Genomic DNA, 27716 nt, shown 5'->3' with positions numbered 1-27716 from the left:
AAGCCTTAGGTTTTTACCCTTAGCTGAAAGCCTTGGGTTTTTATTTTGAACTAATAGATCTGTTTTTTTTCTGCAGGAGCGGGCACCGGGGACGTGACCGCGATGATCAAAGATCCTGCAGGCCGTCAGAACAGCGTGGAGGTGATGATGGAGGATAAAGGCGACAGCGTGTATCACTGCACCTACAAACCCACACAGGCCGGGCCGCACACAGTGACCGTCACCTTTGGAGGGGTCGGGATCCCCAAAAGCCCCTTCTGCGTGGATGTGGGACCAGGTGAGTTATTACAGCTTTAACTCATCAATAAGTAAGAAACACGCTGATCATATTAGACTTTATCACACGTTAATACATCTCTTAACTCCTACATGTGTGTTTTCTATCAGCCTGTATGCCCAGTGCCTGCAGAGCGACAGGTCGAGGTCTCCAGCCGTCAGGACTCAGGGTCAAACAGGTCGGAGACTTCAAGGTGGACACCAAAAACGCCGGCAGTGGAGACCTGAAGGTCATCGTCAAAGGGCCAAGTGAGTAACATTTACACTTTAGAGGCTTTTTCTAGACAGAATGCAAAACAAAACTTTCGATTTTTATTCCTGGAGACATAAAATCCTCTTTAAAAGTCTTGCTTTAAATCAAAGCTGTTTTCTTTTGCCAATGTAAAACGTCACCGATGCAAGATAGACAAGGTGCTTTTTGTTATTGCTGAGTGGTATTGCAAAGAACACCTTCATATATATATATATATATATATATATACACACACACACACATAAATGCATGTTTTTAGTATAAGTGTGTTTTTGTATGTGCAGAGGGCATTGAGGAGCCGGTGAAGCAGATCAGTAGTCAGGACGGCGTGTACTCCTATGAGTATTACCCCAACAGTCCTGGCAAATACACCGTGACCATCACCTGGGGGGGTCAGCAGATCCCTAAGAGGTGAGTGATGGTTCAAGTCTTACCTTAGCACATGACATCATCTGATCTGAATGGACGGGTCTGTTGGGGAATGAAGACTTTTCAGCCGTGCTACACTAACCCAAACTAAAGGAGGACAACCTGACTCCAGGGCTAGTGAGCCGGGAACCCGATACCACTCCCTATGGGATGCATTTAAGGTGAAAGTGATACCTAAACTTCCCTGGATGAGCGTAAAACTCTCCCGCCCATGGGGCGGGTGTGCGTGATGTCTCACCACACATCAGCTCGACCACCCAGCTGATCTGTAGGTCAAATTTAAAGCAGCTGTCAAAAATGGCACCGAGGTTTATATAAAGGACCAGGAATACTGTAAACAGCATTCAGGAGTTCAGATCTACCAAACACTACGATTGATTTAAGGTGGAATGAGTCTGTGGTAACAGGAGGTTTCTTAGTTATTTCAATTTAAAGTTAGGTGGTTGCACAATGAATATGGCATATTTGAGAAGGCTTTTATTTTGAAATTCCACACCAGATTGCCTTGTTACTTCACCAGATGCGTTGTGGGGTTACCAACTGTCTCTCTAAGGTGGAATGAGTCTGTGGTAACAGGAGGTTTCTTCATTATTTCAATTTAAAGTTAGGTAGTTATTTTCTTCATTATTTCAGTTATAAGTTAAGTAGTTGCACAGTGAATATGGCATATTTGTGAAGGCTTTTATGTTGAAATTCCACATCAGATTTCCTTGTTTGGGGTTGCCCAGTATCACTCTAAGGTGGAATGAGTCTGTGGTAACAGGGGGTTTATGTATTAAATAAAAAGTCAACCTAGAAGTCCCATCAGTACTTGTAATTTGTAACTTTAACCCTTAAAGGGTCACCCCCCCCCCCCCCCGATAATTTTGACTATTCATACAGACATGAATTTTGGAAGCTAGGTCTTTTTCTATCAAATTTATAAATTTCAATATCAGAAGTTGTTACAGGCTAATAATATTCTCTGTATTCTTTTTGTACACAGGATGTTGGTGACAAAAATGCCCCACTGAAACCCATTAAAACATCAATTATATGATCCTCCAGCAATCACAGTGAAAAAATCACACATTCTATGATTTTAAGCGTTCATTCTGGAGTCAGTGTTTCCTGTCTGTCACCAAGTGCCAGCCATTTTTCCATATTTGGTGTTTTGGGAAATTGCATGCTTTTTTCCTGGTTTCCTGTAGGGGTGCTATTGTAACAGTTTATGACATCATAACATTTTAAAAAATAAAAGTGCATAAAAATCAAAAATGCTTCTCATTGTTAACAAAATCAAGGCTGTGAAGTTCCCTTCACAGAAAAGAAATTAGCATTTAGTAGGTGAAAAATACTTTTAATTTTTTTTTTTTTTTTTTTTTTTAACAAACATCAAAGTTTTTTGCACTTAGACTGGTATTTTAAGGGTCCATCCATCCATCCACCCACCCAGGCTTAGAATCAGTGAATCATCTTCGAGGTCCCTCCAGATGTCCATGCTTCTCCTGCTGTCTCTGAGCCTGAGCCCGGACACGCTCTTGAGTAATCAGATTACAACTACATGAACCCGGGATCTCATTCTTTCAGTCATTATCCTGTGTTCTTCACCACAGGTGAGGGTTGGAATGAAGATTCACTAGTAATTCGAGAGTTGTCCCTTCCGGCCCAGCTCCCTCTTTACCACGATGGGACAGTACAACGTTTAGAGTACTGCCGATGCTGCACCGATCCTACTGTTGACCTTGAGGTCCATTCTACCCTCACTCATGAACAAACCCAGTGACACTTGAACTCCATCACTTGGAGCAAAGCCTCCGTCCCCATAAATGAATGTATATTTGATATTTATGATCAGGTCAGATCTTGAATAGAAAATGAATACAACAAAGGATTGGCATGGGGGACTGTGTGTTATTTTCATTGTTATTTATGTATGCTGACATTTTTGATCACCAGCACCCTGAGTGGAAACGTTTCATTTTACACTGACTAAAGGTTGAGAGATGGTTTAAATTGGTTGAAAGCTGTTTTCCATGCAGGTGTTTTTTAAACACTTCTTCTCTCCCCTTATTTAAAATTTTCAGCCCGTTTGAAGTGACGGTGGGTCGGGAGGCAGGGCCTCAGCAAATCAGGGCCTGGGGTCCAGGTCTAGAGGGAGGCGTTGTGGGTAAACCTGCTGCCTTTGTTGTGGAGTCCACCGGCACAGATGTGGGCGTGCTGGGTGAGAATCTAGTATTTTGTTTGTACTACAGATTTATTTTGTGCATTATCACACTTATGTTACCGATTTCAAACTTGGATTAAATGTCTTATTGAGTCTAACGGGTTTTGTTTTGTTTGTAGGTTTTGCCATCGAGGGACCGTCTCAGGCTAAAATCGAGTGTGAGGATCAGAACGACGGCTCCTGCGACGTCCGTTATTGGCCGACAGAACCCGGAGAATACGCCGTCCATGTGACCTGTGACGAGGAGGACATCGAACACAGCCCCTTCATGGCGCTCGTTGTCCCTGACGACAACGCCAACCATCCAGACAAGGTCAGTAAGATACAACAAACAACTTTATTGATTAACTTCAGTTAAGGGTTAAATTACCCATGATGTTAATTAAGAGTAGAGATAAGTCACCATGTCAAAGATCAAGGAAATCAATAAAAACTCACATTTTCCTACATTAATCAGAAACAGTTAATATGATCAAATAACCTGATGATAGTTAAGGCAAGTAACAATGCAGTTCCTATAAAAGCATTAACCCCTTTGGATGTTTTACCAATTTATTTATTTTATAAATCAATCATGACAATATAATTTGGCTTTTTGACTTTAAAAAAATTCTTAAATGTAAAATCAGTGACTGCATAAATATTCACCCCCTTTAAAGAGACTGAGCTAATTCAACAGAGACGCAGACAGTTGGTGCTTCTGTGTCTGGAAGGTCCAGTCACTAGTTCATCAGTATTCCTGGCTACCATTACACCACGAAGACAAAAGAACACTCCAAGCAACTCAGAGAAAAGGTTGTTGAAAAGTTTAGGTCAGAAACATTCCCAAGTCTCTGAACATCCCCCAGAGTTCAGTTAAATCCATCATGAAGACTGAAGGAATATGTCACATGTGTAAATCTGCCTGGATCAGACCGTCCTCACAAACTGAGTGGGCGTGCAAGAAGGAGACTAGTGAGAGGACACCAAGACACCTATGACTACTCTGAAGGAGTTCCAAGCTTCAGCAGCTGAGATGGGAGAGACTCTGCAGACAACAACTGTTGGCCTGGTTCTTCACCAGTCAGAGCTTTATGGGAGAGTGGCAAAGAGAAAGACACTGTTGAAGAAAACTTGGATTCAATCTGGACTAGAGTTCACCGGAAGGACTGTGGTAGACCCCATGGTCAAGAGGAAGAAGGTTCTTTGGTCTGATGAGACCAGAACGGAGCTTTTAGACCATCAGACAAGACGCCAAACACTGACATCACCACAAACACACCATCCCCACTGTGGAGCATGCTGGTGGCAGCATCATGCTGTGGGGTTGCTTCTCGGCAGCATCATGCTGTGGGGATGCTTCTCGGCAGCATCATGCTGTGGGGTTGCTTCTTGGCAGCACCATGCTGTGGGGATGCTTCTCGGCAGCATCATGCTGTGGGAATGCTTCTCAGCAGCCGGCCCTGGAAGGCCTGTAAAAGTAGAGGGTAAAATGAATCCTGGACCACAATCTTATTCTGTCTGACAGAGAACTACGGCTTGGGAGAAGATTTATTTTCCAGTCAGACAATGAGCCGAAGCATCCAGAGAAAGCTACACAGAAAAGGTTTAAAGACAACAAGAGGTTGTTCTGGAGTGGCTGAGTCAAAGCTGTTCACACCTGATCTCTGTACAACCTGACAGAGCTTGAGCAGTTTATTTTACACCACATATTTTTTTTTATTTAATTGACTCTACTTTGTAGAAACCTGTTTTCACTTTGACATTGAAGAGTATTTTTTTGTCATTTTTTTGGTTAAAAAAGCCGAATTGTATCGACCATGATTGATTCATTAAATTAATATTATTAGGGGGTAAATACTTAAATAGGCACTGTGAATCTGCAGTCTGTGACCTTTAATCCTAATGAACCTCTGCAGGTTTGAGGTATCAGCACAGTAATGAAGGATGCAATTATTCTTTTAATCAAACACGCGGCAGCTTTTATTCTGTGGCTTCTGTGACGAAGGAGAGCAGTGTTTTTAACACTGGCAGGCTGACACTGAAAAGTAAGAGGGATAAAGATTGAAAGGATTGTGAATTGCTTGATCTGTTTTGTCCTTGAAAGTCATGGAAAACTGTTAACAAGTGTTTATTTTATGGTTTAAGATTAAAGCTTACGGTCCAGGGCTCGAGAAAACTGGCTGCCTGGTCAACACGCCTGCTGAGTTCACCGTCGACGCTAAGGATGCTGGGAAAGGACCTCTGAAGATCGTAGCTCAGGTAAAACCAAGCTGCAACCTTTGCTATTGAGAATTAAGCCGTTTTACAAGTGTAAAAAAGCTGCAGTTCCCCTGGCATTGATTTTTTTGGTGTATTTCTCCATCAGGATGCAGAGGGACTCCCTGTGGAGGTGAAGGTGAGGAGTAAAAGCGACGGCCTCTACTCCTGCTCCTACACACCAAACTCTCCTCTCAAACACACCGTGTCTGTCGCCTGGGGAGGAGTCAGTGTCCCCAACAGCCCCTTCAGGGTAAGCAGCCAATCACAGGGCCCTGTCACAGCCAGATGTAACATCCTGCTAAGATCCAGGGATGTGGTCGAGACAGAGAGTGTTAAGGTCGTCCAGTCAGAAACTTTAGTCAAGGCAGAAAGTGTCAGAGTTGTCCAGTCAGAGCAGAACATTCTAGAGAGGAAGCAGGACAAACACAAAGGTGTGAGCAGTAAAAGTAAGAAGCCTCTGATTATCATCACCACGTACACTGAGGAGAGATTCGCCTCTTAGTTTGGCTGCACAGAGAAATCAGAGTAAAGAAGTCTGCATCAATGACAAAGAAATCAAACTGGTCTGATTCACATCTGTTAGTTTATCCTCATTAATCACTGTAACCTTTCTGTGCACTGTATAAACATCTCAGTGTGTTTAAGATCATCTCTCACTCACTTTTCTAGTTTTTCATTCAAGTTTTGAGCTGAAATTGTTTTAATATTAAAGATTTAACCACCTTATGCACTAACTGGTCTGTTCTGCACTGTGACTTGCATCCTTTTTGTATTTGTGACATCTTTAGCTGCAATAGAGCTTCACTTATCTGAACCTCTCTACAACAGAAAAACATCTTTATTATTTTTAGTAGTCTGTGCTTAGATCAGAAACTAGGGACAAAGAAGTAGAGCCATTATCGCTGCTAACTTGAGCACATTTTAAGGTTTTGAGAGCATGACCTACTGACATTTGTGCTTACATCTTCTCTGTTTGGGTGTAAAATGACTGCTTGTTCTCAAACCCTGAGTCTCGCACAAATTTAATGAACTCCTGCTCAAAGAATTCTCCTCATTTAGGCTGCGTCTGCGTGAAACTGCCACTCCCTGATTTTTGTGCACATGAACAAAATTTGAGAGGAGTCAGAAGAGAAATACACACTAAAACTTTTAAAATAAAAATGGATTAAACTTGCTTTTAGGGTTACAATAACGTTTAGGATACCCTATAAAGCCACATTATGTAATAACGCTGCATTATGTAATAACCCTAACCATAGGACTTAGTATGGGCACCAAGGTATGCCCTACCCAACTACCTTGCCCTAACTTTAACTGCTTAGTGACTTATGCTTAAACCTAACCCCCCTTCAGGGCTCTGGACTAAACACCTACCCTACCACCTTGCCCTAACCCTAACCGCTTTATGGCTTAGAAAGTGTGGCGTTATTACATGATGGATGGAAAATGTATTACATTATTACATAATGTGACGCTACATACCCAAAGCTAACAGTGTAAAACCTGACCCACAAAAAATGTTCAATACGGCCAAGTAACTGGAAAAAGCTCATCCTCCCAAAAAACATTCCAAACGCAGCAAGTATAGCTTGCACATCTCCATTAGTTGCAAAGGCTATGTAGATAATGTAGCTACAAAGATAATGTAGATATGTTGCTAACTTAGCTATTTATATAACATAGTTATGTTGCTAACTTAGCTAAATAGATAAGGTAGATATGTTGCTAACTTAGCTACATCTCTGACTTAGCTGTGTAGATAACCTTGCTACATCGATCACTTTAGCTACATAGTTGAAATAGCTACATCACTAACTTAGATATGTAGATAATGTAGCTACATCACTGAGATACTAAAATTACCTAGCTACGTCACTAACTTTGTTACATATATATAACCTAGCTAAGTTGCTAACTTAGCTGCATAGTTAACATACTACATCCCTAAATCAGCTACATAGGTAGTGTAGCTATGTCACTAACTTAACTACGTAGATAATCTCACTATGTCCCTAACTTAACTGGGTAGTTAACAAACTATGTCATTAACTTACCTACGTAGATAATCTAGCTTTATAGCTATATTACTAACTTAGCTATGTAGTTAAAATGGCTACATCATTAACTTAGACATGTAGATAATGTAGCTATGTCACTAAGATACTAAGATTACCTAGCTACCTCACTAATTTGTTACATATATAACCCAGCTAAGTTGCTAACTTAGCTGCATAGTTAGCATACTACATCAATAACTTAGGTATGCAGATAATGTGGCTAAGTTGCTAACTTAGCTATGTAGATAACCTGGCCATGTTGCCTGCTTAACCTGGTACTTGGCATGCTATGACACTAACCTATCTACCTAGATAATCTAGCCATATCACTCACTTAGCTATGTAGTTAAAATAGCTATTTCACTAACTTTGATATCAGATAATGTAGCTATGTCACTAAGTTACTCAGATTAACTAGCTACATCCCTAACTTTGTTATGTATATATAAAACCCAGCTAAGTTGCTAACTTAGCTACATAGTTAGCATTCTACATCGCTTACTTAGCTAAGCAGATAATATAGCTAAGTTGCTAACTAAGCTACGTAGATAACCTAGCTATGTTGCTTACTTAACCTGGTAGTTAAGATACTATGTCACTAACTTAGCTATGCAGATAATCTAGCAATATTGCTCCCTTAGCTATGTAGTTAATGTAGCTATGTCACTTACTTTACTGTGTAGATAACATAGCTATGTCACTACCTTAGCTATGGGTACAGAAGACATGTAAGCTATGTAGATATGTTATCTACATACTGTAGCTACCTTAGCTTTAGCTATGTTGTTAAAGCTCACAGTTCTAAAGCTAACTTACCTTCATTGGCTTATCTTTTAAAACTATGTAGCTAGCTAATGTAGCTATGTTAGCCTTAGCTAAAGCTGGCAAAGTTAAAGCGAGCCACTGTTGGGGTTACTACTTCTATAATGGACCTATACAAAATTTAATCCTGAATTAGACCTTTGACCTTTTTCTCTGTTTAATTAATGTTTGCAGTATGGTTATTTAATGAATGTAACGGCCAGACTTTTTTTGTAAACTAGAAAAGCACTCAGAGAGCGCAGACCTCTGCCATCAGCCCTACCTCCCAATAGTGAAGAACCTTTAAAAACATTCCTGGATCCAGACAGTGATCCGGATCACTCCCAAAATTGAATTTGCCGATTACTCCCTCCCCGGTGGGGTGGAGACTCAGTGAGGCAAAGCATTGGCTTCACTATGTGTGGACTGTCATGGCGGACGCACCCATGGTCTCAATGGACGACGGAAAGTCATGGCAGAGTGTGAATATTCCTCTATTCCTCCCAGCATTGTGAGTATTCTCGCTACAATTCGCTGTCTTTCTCTCTGTTACGCTCCGATTAATCTCCTTGACTGGGCGTGCGTCTTTCAAACTCTACACTCCAAAACTTTGAATAGAAACACACCCAAAAATGCTGCTGGGATTGAAGTTACTCATGTCCGCCATCTCCTGGTTTAAAGTGGTAACAGCGCAGACCTCCACCATTAGCCCTATCTCCCAATAGTACAGAATCCTTTAAAAAGACGGTGATCCGGATCAGTCCCAAAATCTAATCAGTTCTTCCTTATGCCATTTCTTATATTTCCTGAAAATTTGTCCATAACTTTTTGAGTCATGTTGCTAACAAACAAACAAACAAACAGACGAACAAACAGACGAACAAACCCACCCGATCACATAACCTCCTTGGCGGAGGTAATAAAGTTAAGTCATACAAACCATCAAGATAAATCAGTGCGGCATTTTCTACACAAGCAGAAGCAACCTGAATGAAATTTTAGTGGGCAACTAAAGATTTGTGAGCAAGCAGACATTTAGAGCATGCTCAGAGAGGATCTAAGCACAGGGAGGTAGTTTAGAGCACAAAAAAAAGTTAAAATGGGAAGTTTGAGGAAATATCTGAAAATCAGAATCAATAAGTCACGCTCTCAAAATGTTAAAAGGTGCTCTTTAACAGTCCAGATAAGTGAAGCTTTGCTGTCGTCTTCACTGCATGTGATTCATGTTTATTGTCAAATCTGTTTCTGTTGAATCTAAACCTTTTCACTTTTTATGGAACTCATTACATGAAATTAAACTAACATAGTCAAATCAAATAATAACTCAACTGGCCAAAGCTGCAGCAGTTGTTTGATTTATACTTTACTAAGAATGTTTGCACATTTGATCAGGTTTGGAAATATTAATTTCTAAGATGTAAACAAACAAAAAGAACAAATCCTAAAGCAATCACAGTGAGAAGGGTTGAATCCAACAGTTGAAGTATGCACGTTTCTCTTTGCACTGTAAGCTCCTTTAATTTAGATATTTGATCACGTTTTTATAGATTTGTTTGCTCTTCACTGTCAGATTCTTGTTTATCAGCTGTCTTCTCTGCACTGCTGTTTTTCTTAAAGTCTCACCTGCAGGCAGAGAAGTTTATGAGAAATCTCCAGCAGGCCTTCGATATGTCTGGATCTGCATTTGTGCTCTCTTCAGGAATTTATGACAATGCCAACAGGCTTCAAAAGCTGGCAGTGACGGTGTTTTCTTTGTGATGAAGCGCGAGAACAAAGGCCAAAAGTTATGAGATAGCAGAACAAAAGACGTCAGGGCAGTGGATAAAGGGTTTCAGGTGACATTTAAACATGTTCATGAGAAAGCAGAGCCGTAGGAGGCGGTCATGTGATGGGTGACAGGTTCCTTAAATCATTCCCGTGTCCGCAGCGTCGTCTGTACTTGTCTGATTCCAGCTCTCAGAGCTGATGTCACCGCGATGAATCAGCAGGCTTGTTGTGAGCTGCAGCAGCCTGCAGGTTGTCGGGCACACGCTGAACCTTTCTGCAGCTTTTATGTTGATCCAGGTGATAGATGGAGAGTCAACAGTCACACCCAGATCTCAGCGCTGCAAAAACACAGCGGTGACACCTTTTCATTAAGAGTAGGGAGTCAAAGCAGCAGCATGGAGGAGAGATCCTTGCCTGGCTTTAAGCTCACTGCTAATGACTGTGGGGTTTTTGGTGTAGAGCAGTGATACTCAACGCGGGGCTCTGGAGCCACATGTGGCTCTTTTATGTCTTGATTTGAATATTATTCCCCCAGAAAACCTTAAAAAAAAGGAAACTTTGACCTCAGAAATGATCCATGGCAAGTCACATTAATAAGTTTGATCCCCACTCTTCTACAGTAGGCTTTAATTGTCAAACTTAAATGTCAACCCTCATTCTGTCTGTATATTTCAATTGCTCATGGTTTTTGGCCCCTTTTTCATTTTTTTCAACTTTTATTCAGTTTTTTTCTGCTTTTATCCCAGTTTTGCAACTTTTATCATGCTTTTTGCAGTTGTCTATTTAAGATAGGTTTTGCCATTAAATGCCAGTATTTTTCTCATTTTTGTCACGTTTTTGCTGCTTTTTTCCTGTTTAAGTCATTTCTCACTAACTTTTTGCAGTTTTTGCTGCTTTTTGACCATTTTAAGTCACTTTTCATTTACTTTTTGCTACATTTTTGATGCTTTTTGACCATTTTAGTCACTTTTCATTAACTTTTTCACTAACTTATTGCTGCTTGTCGCCCATTTGAGCCACTTTTAAATAACTTTTTGCAATGTTTTTGCCACTTTTTGAACTTTTTGTCACTTCTCACTAACTTTTTGCTATGTTTTTGCTGCTTTTTGACCATTTTAGTCACTTCTCACTAACTCTGTGCTATGTTTGGGTCGCTTTTTGCCCATTTTGATCACATTTCATGCACTTTTTGCTACGTTTTTGCCCCTTTAGCCCATTTTGATCACTTTTCACCAACTTATTGCTACATTTTTTCCACTTTTTGCCCATTTTGATCACTTTTCAGTAACTTTTTACTATGTTTTTGCCCATTTTTGTAACTTTTCACTAACTTTTTGTTAACTTTTTGCCGCTTTTTGCCCATTTTGATCACTTTTCACTAACTTTTTGTTATCTTTTTGCTGCTTTTTGCCCATTTTGATCACTTTTCACTAACTTTTTGCCGCATTTTGGCCATTTTGCCCCGTTACTCATTTTTGTCACTTCTCACCCTTTTTTTTGCAGCTTTTCACCCAGTTTGCCATTTTGTGCCTATTTTGCCCATTTTTACCCATTTTTGCAGCTTTTTGGCCATTTTTGCCAAGTTTAACTGAATTTAATTGCCACTTGAACCCTTTTTTTGCCAATTTTAAATGCTCAGATTGTGGCTCTCGCAACGGTATTTTTTAACAGTTTGGCTCTTTGGTTGAGTAGGATTGAGTAACACTGCTGTAGACGCATAATGAAACTAACAAAGGTGCTTGATTTGTCAGTATGAAAATGAAAATGCTTGACAAGTTTATGGATATTTTCAGGCAAGAAGACTAAGGTCAAACTTCAGCTTTGGCTGTTTGAAGGTTTATATTGATGGAGGTTCATACTGATTTAGAAGCCCGAATTTTTTTTTTATTTGCAAGATTAGATATCCGGGTAATCCGGCGTGATTTTGTTTGTGTTTTTAAAGACAGGTGGATTACATCAACAGACATTAGAAGGTCATGATAGTTTGGTTTGGCTAACTTGCCTGTGAGATGTTAACACAGAACAAAATGTCAGGCTGGATGACTGAAATCGTTTTGTGGTTTTAGTTCTGATAAAGATGTGGAGGACGGCTGATAAACAAGTTTTAAAGTAAGCTGCTTCAAGCTTCAAGGAATGCTTTGCACTTTCAGACTCTTGATGAACAAATAATTAGATTTTTGTATTTTGTCTAATTCTGTGAGAGGAAATAATAATATTCTTAAATAAGAGCAGCTTAGCGGCTGTATTCCTGTGCATGCAGCATGCATAAATGCATGTTTTAATGTCTAACAGATGTGAATGTGTAACACACGTGTTGACTGACTCTAACCTTCATCTTCAACTGTACTGAAATTTAAAGGTCTTTTATTTTCAATCCCAAATCCAAACAGGGCTGTTCGAAATAAATTCTGACATTTCATTTAAATGTTTTTCTGTCTGGTTTGCTTTGTCTAATTTTGAATGTGTCATGTTGCATGCCTGTGACAGTTGTTTTTTATTTTCTAGTGTATTTTTAACAATTTTTTTAAGAAGATTTTTGGGGCATTTTACCTTAATTTTGACAGGATCTGCTTTTTTAACCACTAACTGAGGGATCAGTTCAGTTTTTTAAAGGTCACATATTATGCAAAATACACTTTTTTAGGCTTTTCCAACAAAAATATATGCCACAATCCCCCCAAGAATCATCATCTTCAAAAATGACACTTGAATGGTTGCATGATGTGTGGGGCGTAACGTCTCTGCTGGAAAAATAAAAACAGTTTTAAAGTGTTTTTTTTTTTTTTTTTTTTTACCCAGAGTTCAGGTTAAAGAAATATTGCTTCTTCTGTGATTTAAGAATTGTAGCAGGCTATGTTGCGGTTGAATCTAAATTTTGATAGATGACCCAGCCCTAGTGGACGATAAATAGTCATCTGCATCCTGACTTATCAAACATTTTTCCTGTTCCCTTATTTCTTTTTCAATCCATAACAAGTTCCTTTTTCTGTGATTAAGTTATGCTGGAAAATAAATCGATAAAATCGATAAATCAGGATTTGAAAATCAAGATTTTGAAAATTAAAAATGGAGATTTTCTGTGAAGCGTAACCGCAGTAATACTAAAAATAAAAACTGCAGTAGGAAGCTTTATGTTCTTTCTGGTAACCCTGTAAACTCAATGATGCATTTTTTCTTATATTTAGTGTAACCACATTAATCTCAAACAAACACATCCTGCTCGGTCTTAATAATCATGTTCATTCTGAATCCTCTGAGTAAAAATTTGAATAGAAAAAGTGGTTTTGGTTTGCGTGTCAACATTTTTATCTGACACTGGTTCAAACAAATAAAAACATAAAAAATGAATATTCCTCTGATGGTCTAGTTTACTTCTTTAGATCATGGAGAGACTTTAGCTTCACTTTTACTCTGTTTCTTTCTGATAAAAATGTTCAGAGCCTGAGTGTTCGTGTAAATAACCCTCCACAGTGACTTTTAAAGACACATTTACAGCTAACACTCTGACCTTTAAAGGAACCTTCTGTTAAATTTTGTTACATATTGTTGATAAAAATAAACAAAAATTAATCGAGGAGTTTCTTTTTCATTTGAAAACAAAAAAATGATTACAATGGTGAATCAAGTTTGGGACAAAGGGGAGATTAATTGTAATTAGCTCTAGAATTTCTGATTTAACTCAAGATTCATATTTTTAAATGTTAGAGAGCCCTAGTTAAAGCCGGAGGCCTTAACCATGATTAGACCGTCTATGAATAGATATTCATATGAAAATATTCTGTAGCCGTAGCTTTATCAGTGAAATGAGGAATTATTACACGCATGTGGGCATTACTAAAGGAGACAACGGTGCCTTTTTAGACAGATTTCGTTAAAGGTTACATATTATGCAAAAAATTATTTTTTTTAGGCTTTTCTAATAAAAGTATGTGCCCCTGGCCTGACTACAATCCCCCAAGTAACACCCCCCCCCCCAACTTTTAGAAAATGTATGCTGAAACAAGCTGTTCTCAGCTTTTCCCCTCATGATGTCATCTGGGGAGTTAGCCCCACCCCCAGGTTCAGATGGCCTTCCCCATTTGGAAGAAAGTTCCGCCTTCCTCTCCTGATCCTCCTCTCAGCTGCCATCAGAGAGGAGGATCAGGAGAGCCACATCCATTAAGCCACATTTGCTTCCTGAGAGGGGTGTGGTCAGGGGTGGAGTCAGACAGCTCGTTAACATTTAAAGCCACAGACACAGAAACAGCTGGTTCTGAGCAGGGCTGAAACAGAGGGGTTTTTAGACATGCAGAAATCCAATACTGGAGTGTTTTTTCAGCAACAAACTTCACAGGCATGTTTTGGGGACTTCTGAGACCGATGTAAACTTGTCTTAATATGTGACCTTTAACATTAAAAGTCAGTTTGTGATAGAATTAATAAATCCAGTTTACCACACACCACAGCATCATCTTATAATACTAAATACCTTTTACATTCTTTGTCTTTGAGAATTTAACTTTCTTTTATTAGACTGCCTTTGTCGTAAAAACATGAAATAAGGTCAAGATTATTTTTAGTTTTGCAGATGCTTTTGAAAAGTAACGATGCAGAGGTCTACTATCAGTATTTCTGAGGCTCTCATTCCATCTCTTAACTTTTTAGATACTTTAATCACTTAAATGTGTAAATAATTATTTTAATGTGGTTTAAACAAACAAAAAGGGAAATTCATTGAGTTTTGTACTACGCTCAGTAATTAGAGACATTAAATATGTTTATGTTTGCATTGTTTCACGGCTGGAATGTGTTTAATTTTTATTGCCAAAATACTGTAAAATACAGAGTTCAATGTTCAGAATTGAAAAATGGAGGATCCAGTATGGACCCTGTGAAACTCCATTTTTTGTTTATATAATTATAAGAATGCATATCAGTAATTAACTGATGAAAATTGATTTTTCTTAACTTATTAGGATCTGAGAGGAGGAAATTATCACAAACTTCCTGTTTTAAGTTAGATTAGTGATGTCATTTCCTGTCAGTGCTTGTAGGTTAACGTGGGTAAAGGCAGCCATTAAAGTTAGGTAATATTTAGCTATGCATAACAAGAGAAATTTCTGCCAGTTGTGTGAAGTTTGATGTTAAATGACTGAACAGTAGAGGATCTGGGGCAGAGCCCTGTGGAACGCCGTTTTTTATTTATATAATTATAAAAAACGCATATCCATAATAAACTGATTAAAACACATTTTTCTAAACATTTTAGGATCTGAGAGGAGAAAAAAAAAAACAACTTCCTGTTTTTAAGTTGAGATCAGTGATGTCATTTTCTGTTGGTGCTTGCAGGTGAATGTGGGTAAAGGCAGCCATTGAAGTTGAGTAATACTAAGACATGAAAAATCCAGGAAAAATACTGCAAAATGCACAGAATTCAATGTTCAAAATTGAAAAGTAGAGGATCCAGGATGGAGCCCTGTGGAACTCCGTTTTTTATTTATATAAATATAAGGATGCATATCTGTAATAAACTGGTTGAAACGCATTTTTCTAAACCAGTGATTCCCAACCTGTGGGCTGCACCTCCCGGTGGGCCACAACAGTATTGCAAGTGGGCCCCCAAATCATTTCCAAAATAGTATGATTTTTTTTTTTTTTTTTTTTTTTTGGGGGGGGGGGGGGGGGGTAATTATATAAAAATAAAAGCATACAGAATAGTGTTTTAAAATGTTAAAATTCCATTATGTTTAAAAGGACATAAAAAATGTTCAAATATTCTTTTCATTATTTTGTTTTGTTTTTCCTTCAAGTATTAGACATGACAAGCAAATGAGAAATAGGGACTTTTGTTGTTATCTAGAGGTTATTGTGTGGACAGCTCCTTGAAAACTGTAATACTGAAAGAGTTGCAACATGTTACGGATGCTGTGTTAGCGACTGTGGAGCTTCCAACATGTTTCTCCTGAATTCAGTTCAGTCCTTTATGTTCAATCTTCAATTAAAAAAAGTGCTCTGAGAACGCATTATATGGCATCCGTATTTATGGGGTCAGAGGTGGGCCTTGAAAATTTTTGAGACTTAAAAGTGGGCCCTGAGTTGGAAAAAGTTGGGAACCATTGTTCTAAACATTTTGGGATCTGAGAGGAGAAAAAATCCCCAACTTCCTGTTTTAAGTTGAGATCAGTGATGTCATTTCCTGTTGGTGCCTGCAGGTGAACGTGGTAAAGGCAGTCATTAAGCCTGAGTAATACTAAGACATGAAAAATCCAGGAAAAATACTGCAAAATGCACAGAATTCAATGTTCAAAATTGAAAAATAGAGGATCCAGGATGGAGCCCTGTGGAACTCCGTTTTTTATTTATGTAATTATAAGAAAGCATATTAGTAATAAACTGATTAAAATGTATTTTTCTAAACATTTTAGGATCTGAGAGGAGAAAAAATTCCCAAACTTCCTGTTTTAAGTTGAGATCATTGATTTCATTTCCTGTTGGTGCTTTCAGGTGAACGTGGGTAAAGGCAGCCACCCCAAAATGGTGAAAGTATTCGGTCCCGGAGTGGAGGCGACCGGACTGAAGGCCAACGAGCCCACACACTTCACCGTGGACTGTTCCGGAGCTGGAGACGGTAACAGACTCACACAGAGTAATAAACTAAGACAGGAAATCACCACAGACAGTTTCACTGGGTGTGAAAGCCGTTTCCATCTGTGTCAGAACAAAAGGAGCCTCAGACTAAAACTAAACAAGTTTACCCACACTTCAGACTCCGCCATGGACCAACAGACCTCTCCTACACGGCCTCTGAATGATGCACACGCACACCAGACACTCACATTCCTTTGCCTGGTAGGTCCTGGTGATGATCTCAAGCCAGAAACATCCTGACAGGAAATTCATCACCCTGACCTCCAGGAGCAAACCACACAGAAATGATCCTCCTCTTTCATCCACCTGCAAAATGAAGAGGAAAAACACATTATGTAAAACATGTAGGCCTGGAATTCCCCGGGTAAATGAAAGTCAGTATGGACATCACATCTGAATAAATAAAACATGGAGAGAAACTCATGTTAAAACAGAAAACTAAAGTAAACAGTTTTAATGTTAACACTGTGATAATTTTAGACAACAGACCTAATCTACATTTCTGTCCTAACCCTGATCTGTGGCGTAGAAACAGGAGAATATAAGAGAATAGGGAGATGGTTGTTCAGGAATTTGACCTGTTTCCTGAGTGTGACAGTTTGTTGCTCCATGTCTCTCGTGGTTCAGATTCCTCAGCTGTGATTGACGACGTTCGGCTTCATGCTTACAGTTGACAGAGAAGAATCTCAGCCGCTCATCATTTATGACCGGAATTATAAAGGCAATCAACAGAAGACTCTTTTGCACCTCCTTGTGGCACTCAGTGTCAACTACAAAAAAGCTGCACATCAGCAATCATGAGTTATTTATTTTTTTTGTGGTTTTATGCTTGGAGAGGAACATGATTTACAAAAGGTGCACACATTGTATCAGTTACAAAAAACAGACTGTATAAACATATGGACATGGTGCCTCTTCCCGTTGTGCAAAGATGAAGTCAAATTATCCTTGTGACTGGTGCTAAATACAGTGCCTATAAGACAGTGTTCACCCCTGTATAGATTTTATAAGTCAATATGATTTGGCTTTTTGACAAAAAAATCCCACAAAAATCTTTTTAACCCTTGTGCCCTCCTCGGGCATTTTTGGCCATTTTTCTCAAATTTTTTTATTTTATTTTATTTTTTTCAAATTTTTGATCATTTCATCAGTTTTACAGCTTGTGGCATGAATTTTTACAGGAACTTTTCTTTCTAGTTAAATTTTTGAAATCCAACATGTTTTACTCTTACGTGACATTCATACTCTCAGTGAATTTTCTACCCTCTGGACACCGTCGAGGCCAAAAATGTACACGTCCAAAAAACTGCCATTATATCAGCATATATCAGTATTTTTTTTTACTTTTTTTTCATAAATCTCTTTAACAACTTCATACTTGCTCAAAACTACCAAACATTGAATAATTTTCAAGGTTTTAACCCTTTAAATGCCAGTTTGATTATTTGAAATATTTTATTTTTTACTACAACAAACATAAAACGTGAATTATTTTCCATAAAATAAATAGTAGAAAGATGGGGCTTTGGTGCTGATGAGAGTCTTGGATGAGTCAAAGATTAGCAACAAAACTGATTTCATTGCCTTTGTATTTTTTATAATATGTCATAACATAACGGGCAAAAATACAAGAATTTGGTGCATGGTCCTAAAATGAGTAAATGGTCGAATCTGGTGGAATATGGTAAAAATGTCAAATTTCACTAGACTTCTTCACATTGAAATGCTGACATTAAAGAATGCATGATTTTATACTGCAATGACAGTGAATTTTAAAAATGTGGTTTTATTGGAAGTCAGTGGGGGCATTTTTGCCTCGAAGATGTCAGGAGGGTATTTCTGACATTACATAAAAAAATATTAATGCAATCAAATCAATTTTTTTGATAATCTTTGACCCATCCAAGACTCTCATCACCCCCAAAGCCCCATCTTTCTACTATTTATTATACAGAAAATAATTCACTTTTTGTGTTTTTTAGTAAATAATAAAATATTTCAAATAATCAAACTGGCATTTAAAGGGTTAAAATCTTGAAAATTACTCAGTGTTTGTTAGATTTGAGCAGGTCTGAAGTTGTTAAAGAGATGTATGAAAAAAGAAAAAATATTGATGTATGCTGATTTAATGGCAATTTATCTGTGCATGTACATTTTTGCCTCAAAGGTGTAAAGAGGGTAGTAAATTTGAGGAGGGCACAAAGGTTAATGTTGTGGTGGGAATTTCTAATAAGACAGGAAAATTAGACACCAACAACCGTCAGCAGGAGAAACTTTCTGGGTTTATTTCAACACACCAACCATGACCACAGAGGGGCCATGGCAGAATGTGCACGAATCTTCTGTCCAGTGCTCTTTATACTCCATTTTACAACACTTATTTGCATGTCTACAATTACACACAGATTATAAAATAGGTCGTAAAAATCTGTCCTTGGCTTAGACCCGCCTGAACCAACATGAATCTCTATGCTTAATTGATATTACATTGTCACTCTGCTCCTGCTCACCAAGAATTAAAAAGATAAATAACTAGGGCTTCAGTATCTATACGATTATTTTTTGTCTTTTTACCAGACAGAAGAAACCATGTGCCGGCTTGTTCATGTTATTTTAAATCCTCTTTTTTTTGTGCGTTCATTCAGGTGATGTCAGTGTTGGCATTAAGTGCGACGCCAACATGGTCGGAGACAAAGAGGCTGACGTGGATTTCGACATCATCCCCAACGCCAATGACACGTTCACTGTCAAATACATCCCTCCCGCTGCTGGAAGGCTCACCGTTAAAGTCCTCTTCACTGACAAGGTACAGACTCATGGACACTGACACAGGAAGGGGGTGGAGCTTTTAACCTCTGCATAAATCAGTGAACTTCTGTGATGATTTCTGCACACAGGAAGTCCCTCAGAGTCCGTTTAGCGTCAAAGTCGACCCTTCCCATGATGCCTCAAAAGTGAAAGCAGAAGGACCTGGACTGGCCCCCACTGGTGAGATAAAACTGTTTGTCACACTTTGAAAACCGCTGTCTTAGTGGATGGTATAACTAAAGAACCCCAGTAATTTGACAAGCTTTGTTTATCACTGTCTTATCTGTGTGTTGCTGCCTTGCTGTTGTCTACCTGTGCAGGTATAGAGAGCGGTAAACCCACTCACTTCACAGTGCTGACTAAAGGAGCAGGGAAAGCACCGCTCGATGTTTCCTTCTCCTCTCCTGTCAAAGACTTTGACATCATCGACAACTATGACTACTCCCAGACCGTCAAGTACACACCTGCACAACAGGTACGCCATTTTTACAGCTGATCCCTGATCTGAAGTGCATAAATCTGCTTTAAATGTTTAACAATGCTCTGAAGACGATTTGTATCTCCACATTCTCTTCTTTTCCAGTCCGGAATAAGAAATGTTAATATATACATATTTAAACATGCACACCTTTGCTTCTGGAAGTGTAACACCAGATATTTAGAGAACAGTTTTCAGAGGGTTGTGAAATGGTTTCAGAAAATAAAAGGCAAAATATCTAATATGCTATGGCCGGACCAGCTGTGAACCACGGATCTATGGGACCATGACATAAAGGCTGCAGGCCAAACCAGTCAACCCAGTTGACCCACCTCTCCACATTTTCATTTATATTCATCAGTATGGCCTTTACGTGTCTTTAGGGGGACATGACCATCGCAGTGAAGTTTGGGGGAGATCCCATCGCAAAGAGTCCCTTCAAGGTCGACATCGCCGCCCCGCTGGATCTAAACAAAGTCAATGTAGACAACATGGACGGAAGTAAGACTTCTGTAGTTTTTTGCCTGTTCCAAAATGTGGCACGTATTTGATTTTGTGCATAAATGTTTAGGAAAGCTCTGTATTTTCATCGTTTGCACCATAATTATTTAACTGTTACTGAGGCTTCTCTGTCCTTTTTTAAAAGAGATTTTTTTTCCAACTGTTTCAGGAGTGGAAGTCAACCAGGAGCAGGAGTTCATGGTGGATACGAAGGGTGCAGGAGGTCAGGGACAACTGGAGGTGGCAGTGGTGAGTCTAATTCTATAATAGAATCGGATAAAAGGAACCCTGCATTATCTGACGGGCTCATCTTTATGAGTAGATATTTTTATCTCTTTTGTATATCGAACTAAAAAACTCACTAGAGATCTGCCTTTAGAGTAAATTTGAGCTTATTAACTCACCAGGAGGCCGCCGTGTTTTGGTCCACATTGGAAGTGTGACGTCACTTCAGGCCGGCTCAGACTACACGATTTCTTTTTGGTCACGATGGCCCCATGCCAGACAATGCAACCAAATCTAGTCTCGTCTTGGCCGACAGCCTGGCCACACTACAAGAGTGATCCTGACCGCTCAGCGTATGCTGACGTCACCACAATCTCCGTGAACTTAAGAACTTAGAACTTAAGGTATGCATGTGATAACGTAAATAAAATAGAATTTAAACATTAGTTTTAGGGAATAAAAGGGGATAAAAGTGGTAAATCTAGTAAATGATGATGCAAAGATAATGAGCAAATGTTCTCCTTTTGTTAGACGTCAGGATTCATGTTGTTGACGTCAGGTCAGGGTGTCAAACTAGACGACGATTTATGAAAAATTCTGACATGCTAGTCTTGTAAAACCGTGGTCGTGAGGAATCGTAAGGAGTCTTTGATGTGTTGTTAATTATGTCACACTACAAGACCGTTTGTCGTTTTGATGACGAGCTGTTTCACACATCCATCTGGGAAAGCTTCAACAGGAAACATCTGAGAAAAGGCAGAGGCTTTGAAAAAACACTCAGAGTGTGATTGGGTAAACATTCTGTCTGTAACATCTCTGCGGGCCAATCAGAGCAACAAAACACATTATGTAGCAGCTATCGAGCTGCGTGTGCACACCTACTGAGGAATAACGTGAAACATGGCGACTATAGACATCAGTACTCAACTTTTGTCGTTTTTGAAAACAAAACAACTCACTGCTGTTCTTTGTTCTTCTTTCAAAGAAGAAATGTCGTCAAGTTCTGATAAAACTGGCGCTTTAGCAGCATCCATGCTAATCTCTTCCTCCACAACCGCACCAGCTCTTGCTGCTGCTTGTAAACATCACGACTCTGCTGCGCCTGAAAGTACTGCGCCTCATAGTTGATTGGTCCTGTCACTTTCTAACTGGCCCAAACGGTTCAGATGGGAGACTTGCAAGATGGATTCACCAGTGAGAAACAAGGAAACGGGCGTTTCCATCTGCTTTGCAAGGTTAGCAACGTTGCAGCCGGGCTTAAATCTGGCTGAATTCATGTAGTCTGAGCCAGTCTTAGGGGCAGCGCTCTACAGTGTTGCTTTGCAGTAACCACATCCATCTCCTGAGAGGGGCGGAGTCAGACAGCTCATTAACATTTAAAGCCACAGACACAGAAACATCACGTTCTGAGCAGGGCTGAAACAGAGGGGTTTTTAGACATGCAGAAATCAATACTGGAGTGTTTTTCAGCAACAAACTTCACAGGCATGTTTTGGGGACCTCTGAGACCGATGCAAACTTGTTTTAAAGGGTCAAATATGGTAATTTTAAATGACGACAAACGATGGAAGAAAGGAAATTGGCACTCAAACGGGAGCTAGCTACCACGGCTAACATAACAGAGCCGTTTTGTAGAACATCGTTTCAATTAAAAGCATGTTTGGGACAAAATGAGTGTCTTTCCTCAGCTTTCCTCTTAGCTCAGTACTAGACTCCTCTAGACTCTTGTCTACCTTCATCTGACTAGACCACTGGTTCTCAACCTTGAGGTTGGGACCCCCTTTGGGGTCACAAGACACTTAGAGGGAGTCGCCAGGTGTCTCGAAAAAATTTTTAAAAAATAATTTAAATGATTTTTTTCCTAACCAAATTTGTTACTACTCTTTGACACTTTTTAAATCAATTTCTACACAATTTGGAACCATTTTTGACTCTCTTCTACCGATTTTTGCCACTTTTCCTTTTACATCAATTTTACCGCATTTTAACTCATTTTCATCACTTTTTCTACCAATTATTGCCAGTTTTAACACACTTTTGCCTCTCTAAACCCATTTTTGTCCCCTTAAAACCCTTTCCACTGCTTTGTTTCTGCCTGTTTTGCCACGGCTGTTGTTGACCCATTATTAACCCTTTATTCCCCTTTCTACACCCATTTTTTTCAAATTTCTGCCAGTCTTTCTGCCTCAGGTAGCCCATTTTTCCCAGTTTAAACATATATTTTCCACTTCTAAATCCCATTTCATTGAATTTTTCCACCAATTTCTGCCACTTTTAACCCATTTCTGCCACTTTTTAATCCCCTTTTATCACTTCTTTTGTCCATTTTTGGCACTTTAATCCATTTTGCCATTATTTGCTTATTCCTTTGCCACTTTCATATAATTCTTTCCGTTTCTAACGCATTTCTGCTACTTTTAAAGTCCTGTTTCACCTCCTTTTCCACACACTTTTGTGCCATTTTAACCCATTTTAATTCTGCTTATAAGTAAGGGATTTACATTTTTAAAATGGCTATACACTACGGCACAAATGAATAGTAAAAAATGTGTTGCTTTGATGAGAGTGGTTATTATTCAGGTGAAAAATGCGTTTATCACAGCTTAACTTTACATTTGACCGGGATTGTTCTGACCTCCATGGTCTCCGGTCTGTCTGGGTCCCAGACAGCTCTCCCCTTTATCCCCTCTTTTGGGCGGCCTTGTCTCCACATGACTATTCTTAAACGTACAGAGCTGTTTAGCCACCTTCAGGTACAGTGGGATCCCCGGTTTCTGGCACCTTTATTTGGGGGGGCGAAGCCTGAAAAGGTTGAGAACCACTGCAGGGCTGAGTAAATTGTGGCGTTGATCACTTCCACGCCAGGTACATCGGTTAAACTGTGGAAAAAATGCAATTTTGTAAAGTTTAGGGATTGTCGTCAATGTATGTATGTGCATAAAGTAAAGAGCCATGTGGTTTAATGGATATGTTTCATATGAGGGAGAAAAGCTGCAAAAGGTGCCCTTCCTCTGCTGTGAGCGACGCTAGAATGCTTTCTGAGTGGCATACAGCATCAACCAGGAGGGCCACTTTTAACTGCTTTTCTCCTTCATTATTCAAGTCATCCATGAAACCACAATGTTGGTTTCATTTTAGTTTGATTTTACTTTGACTTTGGGTTAATCAATGTCATTCATTCAAAAAGATCCTTCTGATCATAGTAAGCTTATTTTGACTGAATATTTTACTCTTTTGTTTTGTTTGAATTTTGCTTTCATTCATAATAAATGTGAGATGCCTAAATCAGGGTTAAATTAATGGACATATGAGAGAAGGATGAGAAACATGAATTATAAAGACTCACTGTGTCCTTATGCTCCAATGTTTCTGTGTGTTAATAGCTCAGTCCCAGTCAGCGGGCCGTGCCCTGTAAGGTGGAGCCCAAGCCAGGTAAAGCCGGGGTCAGTAGGGTCCGCTACACCCCAACAGAAGAGGGGGTCCACTCTGTCAATGTGTCCTACGATGGACACCCCGTCCCAGGGAGCCCCTTCCCTGTGGAGGCCCAGCTTCCTCCAGATCCGAGCAAGGTAACGTCACCTTTAATATAGACAGAAAAACATCAAATATATAGATTCAAACACTTATAGTTCCTCTTTAACAGTTATAACAGAAAAAATAAACTGGAACATTTTTAATGTCTTTTGCTGTTTTAACTTTTGCAGCTATTTTATTTCTTGCACAAATAAAAACTGAAAATGCATTAAAAGTTGCTGCATTGCACCTTTATCTGTGCTGCCTCTGCAGGTGAAGGCGTTCGGTCCGGGATTAAAAGGAGGTCTGGTGGGAAACCCTGCAGAGTTCACCATCGACACCAAAGGCGCCGGTACCGGAGGTCTGGGTCTGACTGTGGAGGGGCCGACAGAGGCGAAGATCGAGTGTTCAGACAACGGAGACGGCACCTGCTCTGTCTCCTACCTGCCCACAGAGCCTGGAGACTACCTGGTTAACATCCTGTTTGAGGAGGTCCACATCCCAGGATCGCCATTCAAAGCTGACATCCAGATGCCGTTTGATCCTTCTAAGGTGGTGGCCTCGGGGTCGGGACTGAAGAGAGCGAAGGTGAGGGTCAGGAGAGGACGTGGCAGACAAGTTAAAACCTGATACAGAATTTAGAGGCTTGTATCAGTCAGAAAAGTTCTGGTTATGTTTCTTACCACAGAAAAGATCCTTCAGTATTTACTTCTTGAACATGGAGGAAACATAAAACAAAATTTTAAATCTAAAATGATCTCTGACTACCTCCAGGTCTTGGCTTTGGACTATAAAGGTTGTCTGTTCTTGCCACTGTTATAGGACTGGTGATGACCTAGTGCTGGTTATGTTTTTTACAGGTTGGAGAAACCAGTGTGGTGAATGTGGACTGTTCCCGAGCCGGACCAGGAGAGCTCAGCCTGGAGGCGGCACTTGATACGCCACCAACCAGTCCCACTGGCTCTGCACCACGATCAGGTAACAGTGACCCCCTTTTTTATTCACTCAGATCCAGTATTCTTACTTATCTAATGGTGAAATATATCCATAACATTTCAGAAAGAACAGGCCTTGTATAAGAGACAGGCTTTTGTTTTAATTTAAGAATATTTGGTCAAAATAAGACGTCCATGCTTCCTGCTTCTTGCCAGTACTTACACTATTAAGGTTTGTTCCCTCTGCTCATATAAACCTGAATTATTTTAAATAAAGCAGAGAATAGGCCTTGCAATTTAGTGTCAGTGCATAGGATACTGTCTTTTTAAGGCCTTTAATTTTTTAGGTCCAATTTAAGAATTTTCAAGACATTTCCAGGATATGTGGAAACCCTGAGAGGGTGGACTTAAGGCTGATGATGGATGCTGAATGTTAAACTTGACTCTTTATTCCAGGTGCTAAAGCAAAGACTGAGGTGGTGGACAACAAAGACGGGACCTTCACGGTGACCTATGTCCCTCTGAGCTCCGGCATGTACACTCTGATGCTGAAGTACGGAGGAAAGGCCGTACCTGGGTTCCCCGCTAAAGTCATGGCTGATCCTGCCGTCGACACCTCCAAGGTCAAAGTGTTTGGACCTGGAGTGGAGGGAAAAGGTGAAGTATGAGCCAACATAGTCAGAGTGCAGGTCTGACTGCAGGTGTAACATTTCCATGCTACGCCTGCAAACGTAATAACAGCCCATCAACATATTGAACCACAAACATAATACAAATCTGCAGCTTTTAATGTAATATTCCCACAAACGTACTAAACTTCCCACAAATGTAAAAGCAGATGCCTTCTGCAAACTTATTGACAAAATTACTTGAAAACGTAAAAGCTATGACATTTGCAGTGATTTTTTTGTATTTATGGGAAGGTAAAAATTTCCAGTTTTTAAAAATGTGATTTATTTTCTACATTTGTAACATGAACATAAAAACTAGAAGTTTGTGGTCATTGTTTGTGGGTTAATCTTGTTTGTTGAAGTCAGCTTAAGCTCAAGTCACTTAAAAAAAATCTTAGTTATTGTAATTGTTTTGCTCACCATGAACATGAAATATTTCTTAGTAGGTTTTTTTTTTTTGGTTTTTTTTTTTTGGTTTTTTTTGTTCTGACACATTTTAATCCACTCTGATCCATGGGTCTAAGCAAAGATTCATGGTTCTGCGAATTTTTTAAGACTCTGGAATAAACTTCCTGTTTCATGGGGAACAAGAACAAATTGCCATAATTACCTTTTTTGTTCAAACTTTTAGGCTAGTTTTACAGTTCTACAGGTTTTTAAGACCGTGGAAAAAACTACCTGTTTCATGGCGAACAAAAAAAATGCAATAGCAATGTTTTGGTTCAAATATTTGCCCTAAGGTTCATGGCTCTACAAAAGGTTAAAGACTCTGGAAAAACTTCTTGTTTCATGGTAAACAAAAAAAATGCCATAGGTATGTTTTGGTTAAAATATTTGCGCTAAGATTCATGGCTCTTGCGCAAATAGAAAAGAACTTCCTGTTTCATGGGGAACAAAAACAAATTGCCATAATTAACCATTTTTCAAACATTTGTGCAAAGACTCATGGTTCTATGAGTTTTTAAGACTCTGTAAAAAAAACATCCTGCTTCATGGAAAGAAAAACTATTGCCATAGCTTACCTTTTGTGTTCAAACATTTCTGCTAAGATTCATGGTTCTACAAAAGTTTAAAGACTCTGGAAAAACCTTCCTGTTTCATGGTGAACAAAAACTATTGCCATGATTACCTTTATGGTTCAAACATCTGTGCTTAGATTCATGGTTCTACGAGATTTTAAGACTCTGGAAAAAAAAACCATCCTGTTTCATGGCGAACAAAAACACTTGCCATAATTAACCTTTTTGTTCAAACATTTGTGCTAAGATTTATGGCCATGAGTTTTTCAAGACTCTGGAAAAAAATTGTCCTGTTTCATGGCGAACAAAAACAAATTGCCATAGTTTCCTTTTTTGTTCAAAAATTTTTGCTCAGATTCATGGTTCTACAAGATTTTAAGACTCTGGAAAAAAACTTCCTGTTTCATGGTGAACAAAAAAAGGAAAAAATCATAACTACATTTCTTGATGTGACTTGAGCTTAAGCTAACTTTCATTTTTGATCTCCACGTTGCATTTGTGGAAAGTTAATACAGTTTTGAGAGACCGTGAATTTTAACTTGACGTAAACATGATAAATCATCGCAGTGTTACAGTTAAATGTATCTTGTGCGTATCTGCTGAGGGTTGGTCACTTGAATATTAAGCAGTATTAAGATAATAGTAATCTTTAAGGGTTGTGTTTTTGACCATTCTATCAGTGGAACTACAATTGCACTATTTTTTCATCGTGTTTTCCTGAAGAGCTTGTTTTGTAACCAAAAAAATCGTTGTTACAAAACACAGAAAAATGGTTGAACTGGGCCTAAATGCAAACAATGGCAAGATTTGAATTTACTGATTTAATTTAAAAGGATTAGAAATGTTGCAAAGATTCATTTTGGAATATGAAAAAGTTTGCTCATCTTTTAAATCAGGTTTAATGTCTAC

At 39.2% G+C, this 27716-nt stretch overlaps 1 protein-coding gene across 2 annotated transcripts in view; it reads left to right on the top strand.

Moving 5' to 3' along the window:
• The window catches only part of LOC121507362 (filamin-B), a 135323-nt gene that overhangs the window by 72290 nt on the left and 35317 nt on the right, over positions 1 to 27716 (top strand). For both annotated transcript variants that reach the window (XM_041783659.1, XM_041783658.1), the window contains exons 9-25: positions 77 to 277; positions 388 to 525; positions 814 to 940; positions 3025 to 3161; positions 3284 to 3477; positions 5292 to 5405; positions 5512 to 5655; positions 16514 to 16637; positions 19303 to 19463; positions 19555 to 19645; positions 19786 to 19940; positions 20327 to 20444; positions 20614 to 20693; positions 24053 to 24238; positions 24456 to 24770; positions 25043 to 25160; positions 25574 to 25774. In XM_041783659.1, coding sequence (XP_041639593.1) covers positions 77 to 277; positions 388 to 525; positions 814 to 940; positions 3025 to 3161; positions 3284 to 3477; positions 5292 to 5405; positions 5512 to 5655; positions 16514 to 16637; positions 19303 to 19463; positions 19555 to 19645; positions 19786 to 19940; positions 20327 to 20444; positions 20614 to 20693; positions 24053 to 24238; positions 24456 to 24770; positions 25043 to 25160; positions 25574 to 25774 — 2604 coding nt within the window. The remainder of the gene's footprint in view (positions 1 to 76; positions 278 to 387; positions 526 to 813; positions 941 to 3024; positions 3162 to 3283; positions 3478 to 5291; positions 5406 to 5511; positions 5656 to 16513; positions 16638 to 19302; positions 19464 to 19554; positions 19646 to 19785; positions 19941 to 20326; positions 20445 to 20613; positions 20694 to 24052; positions 24239 to 24455; positions 24771 to 25042; positions 25161 to 25573; positions 25775 to 27716) is intronic.

Source organism: Cheilinus undulatus, linkage group 3, assembly GCF_018320785.1.
Source record: "Cheilinus undulatus linkage group 3, ASM1832078v1, whole genome shotgun sequence".
Classification (NCBI taxonomy): Eukaryota; Metazoa; Chordata; class Actinopteri; order Labriformes; family Labridae; genus Cheilinus; species Cheilinus undulatus.
This window is presented reverse-complemented; position numbering and strand designations above follow the sequence as displayed.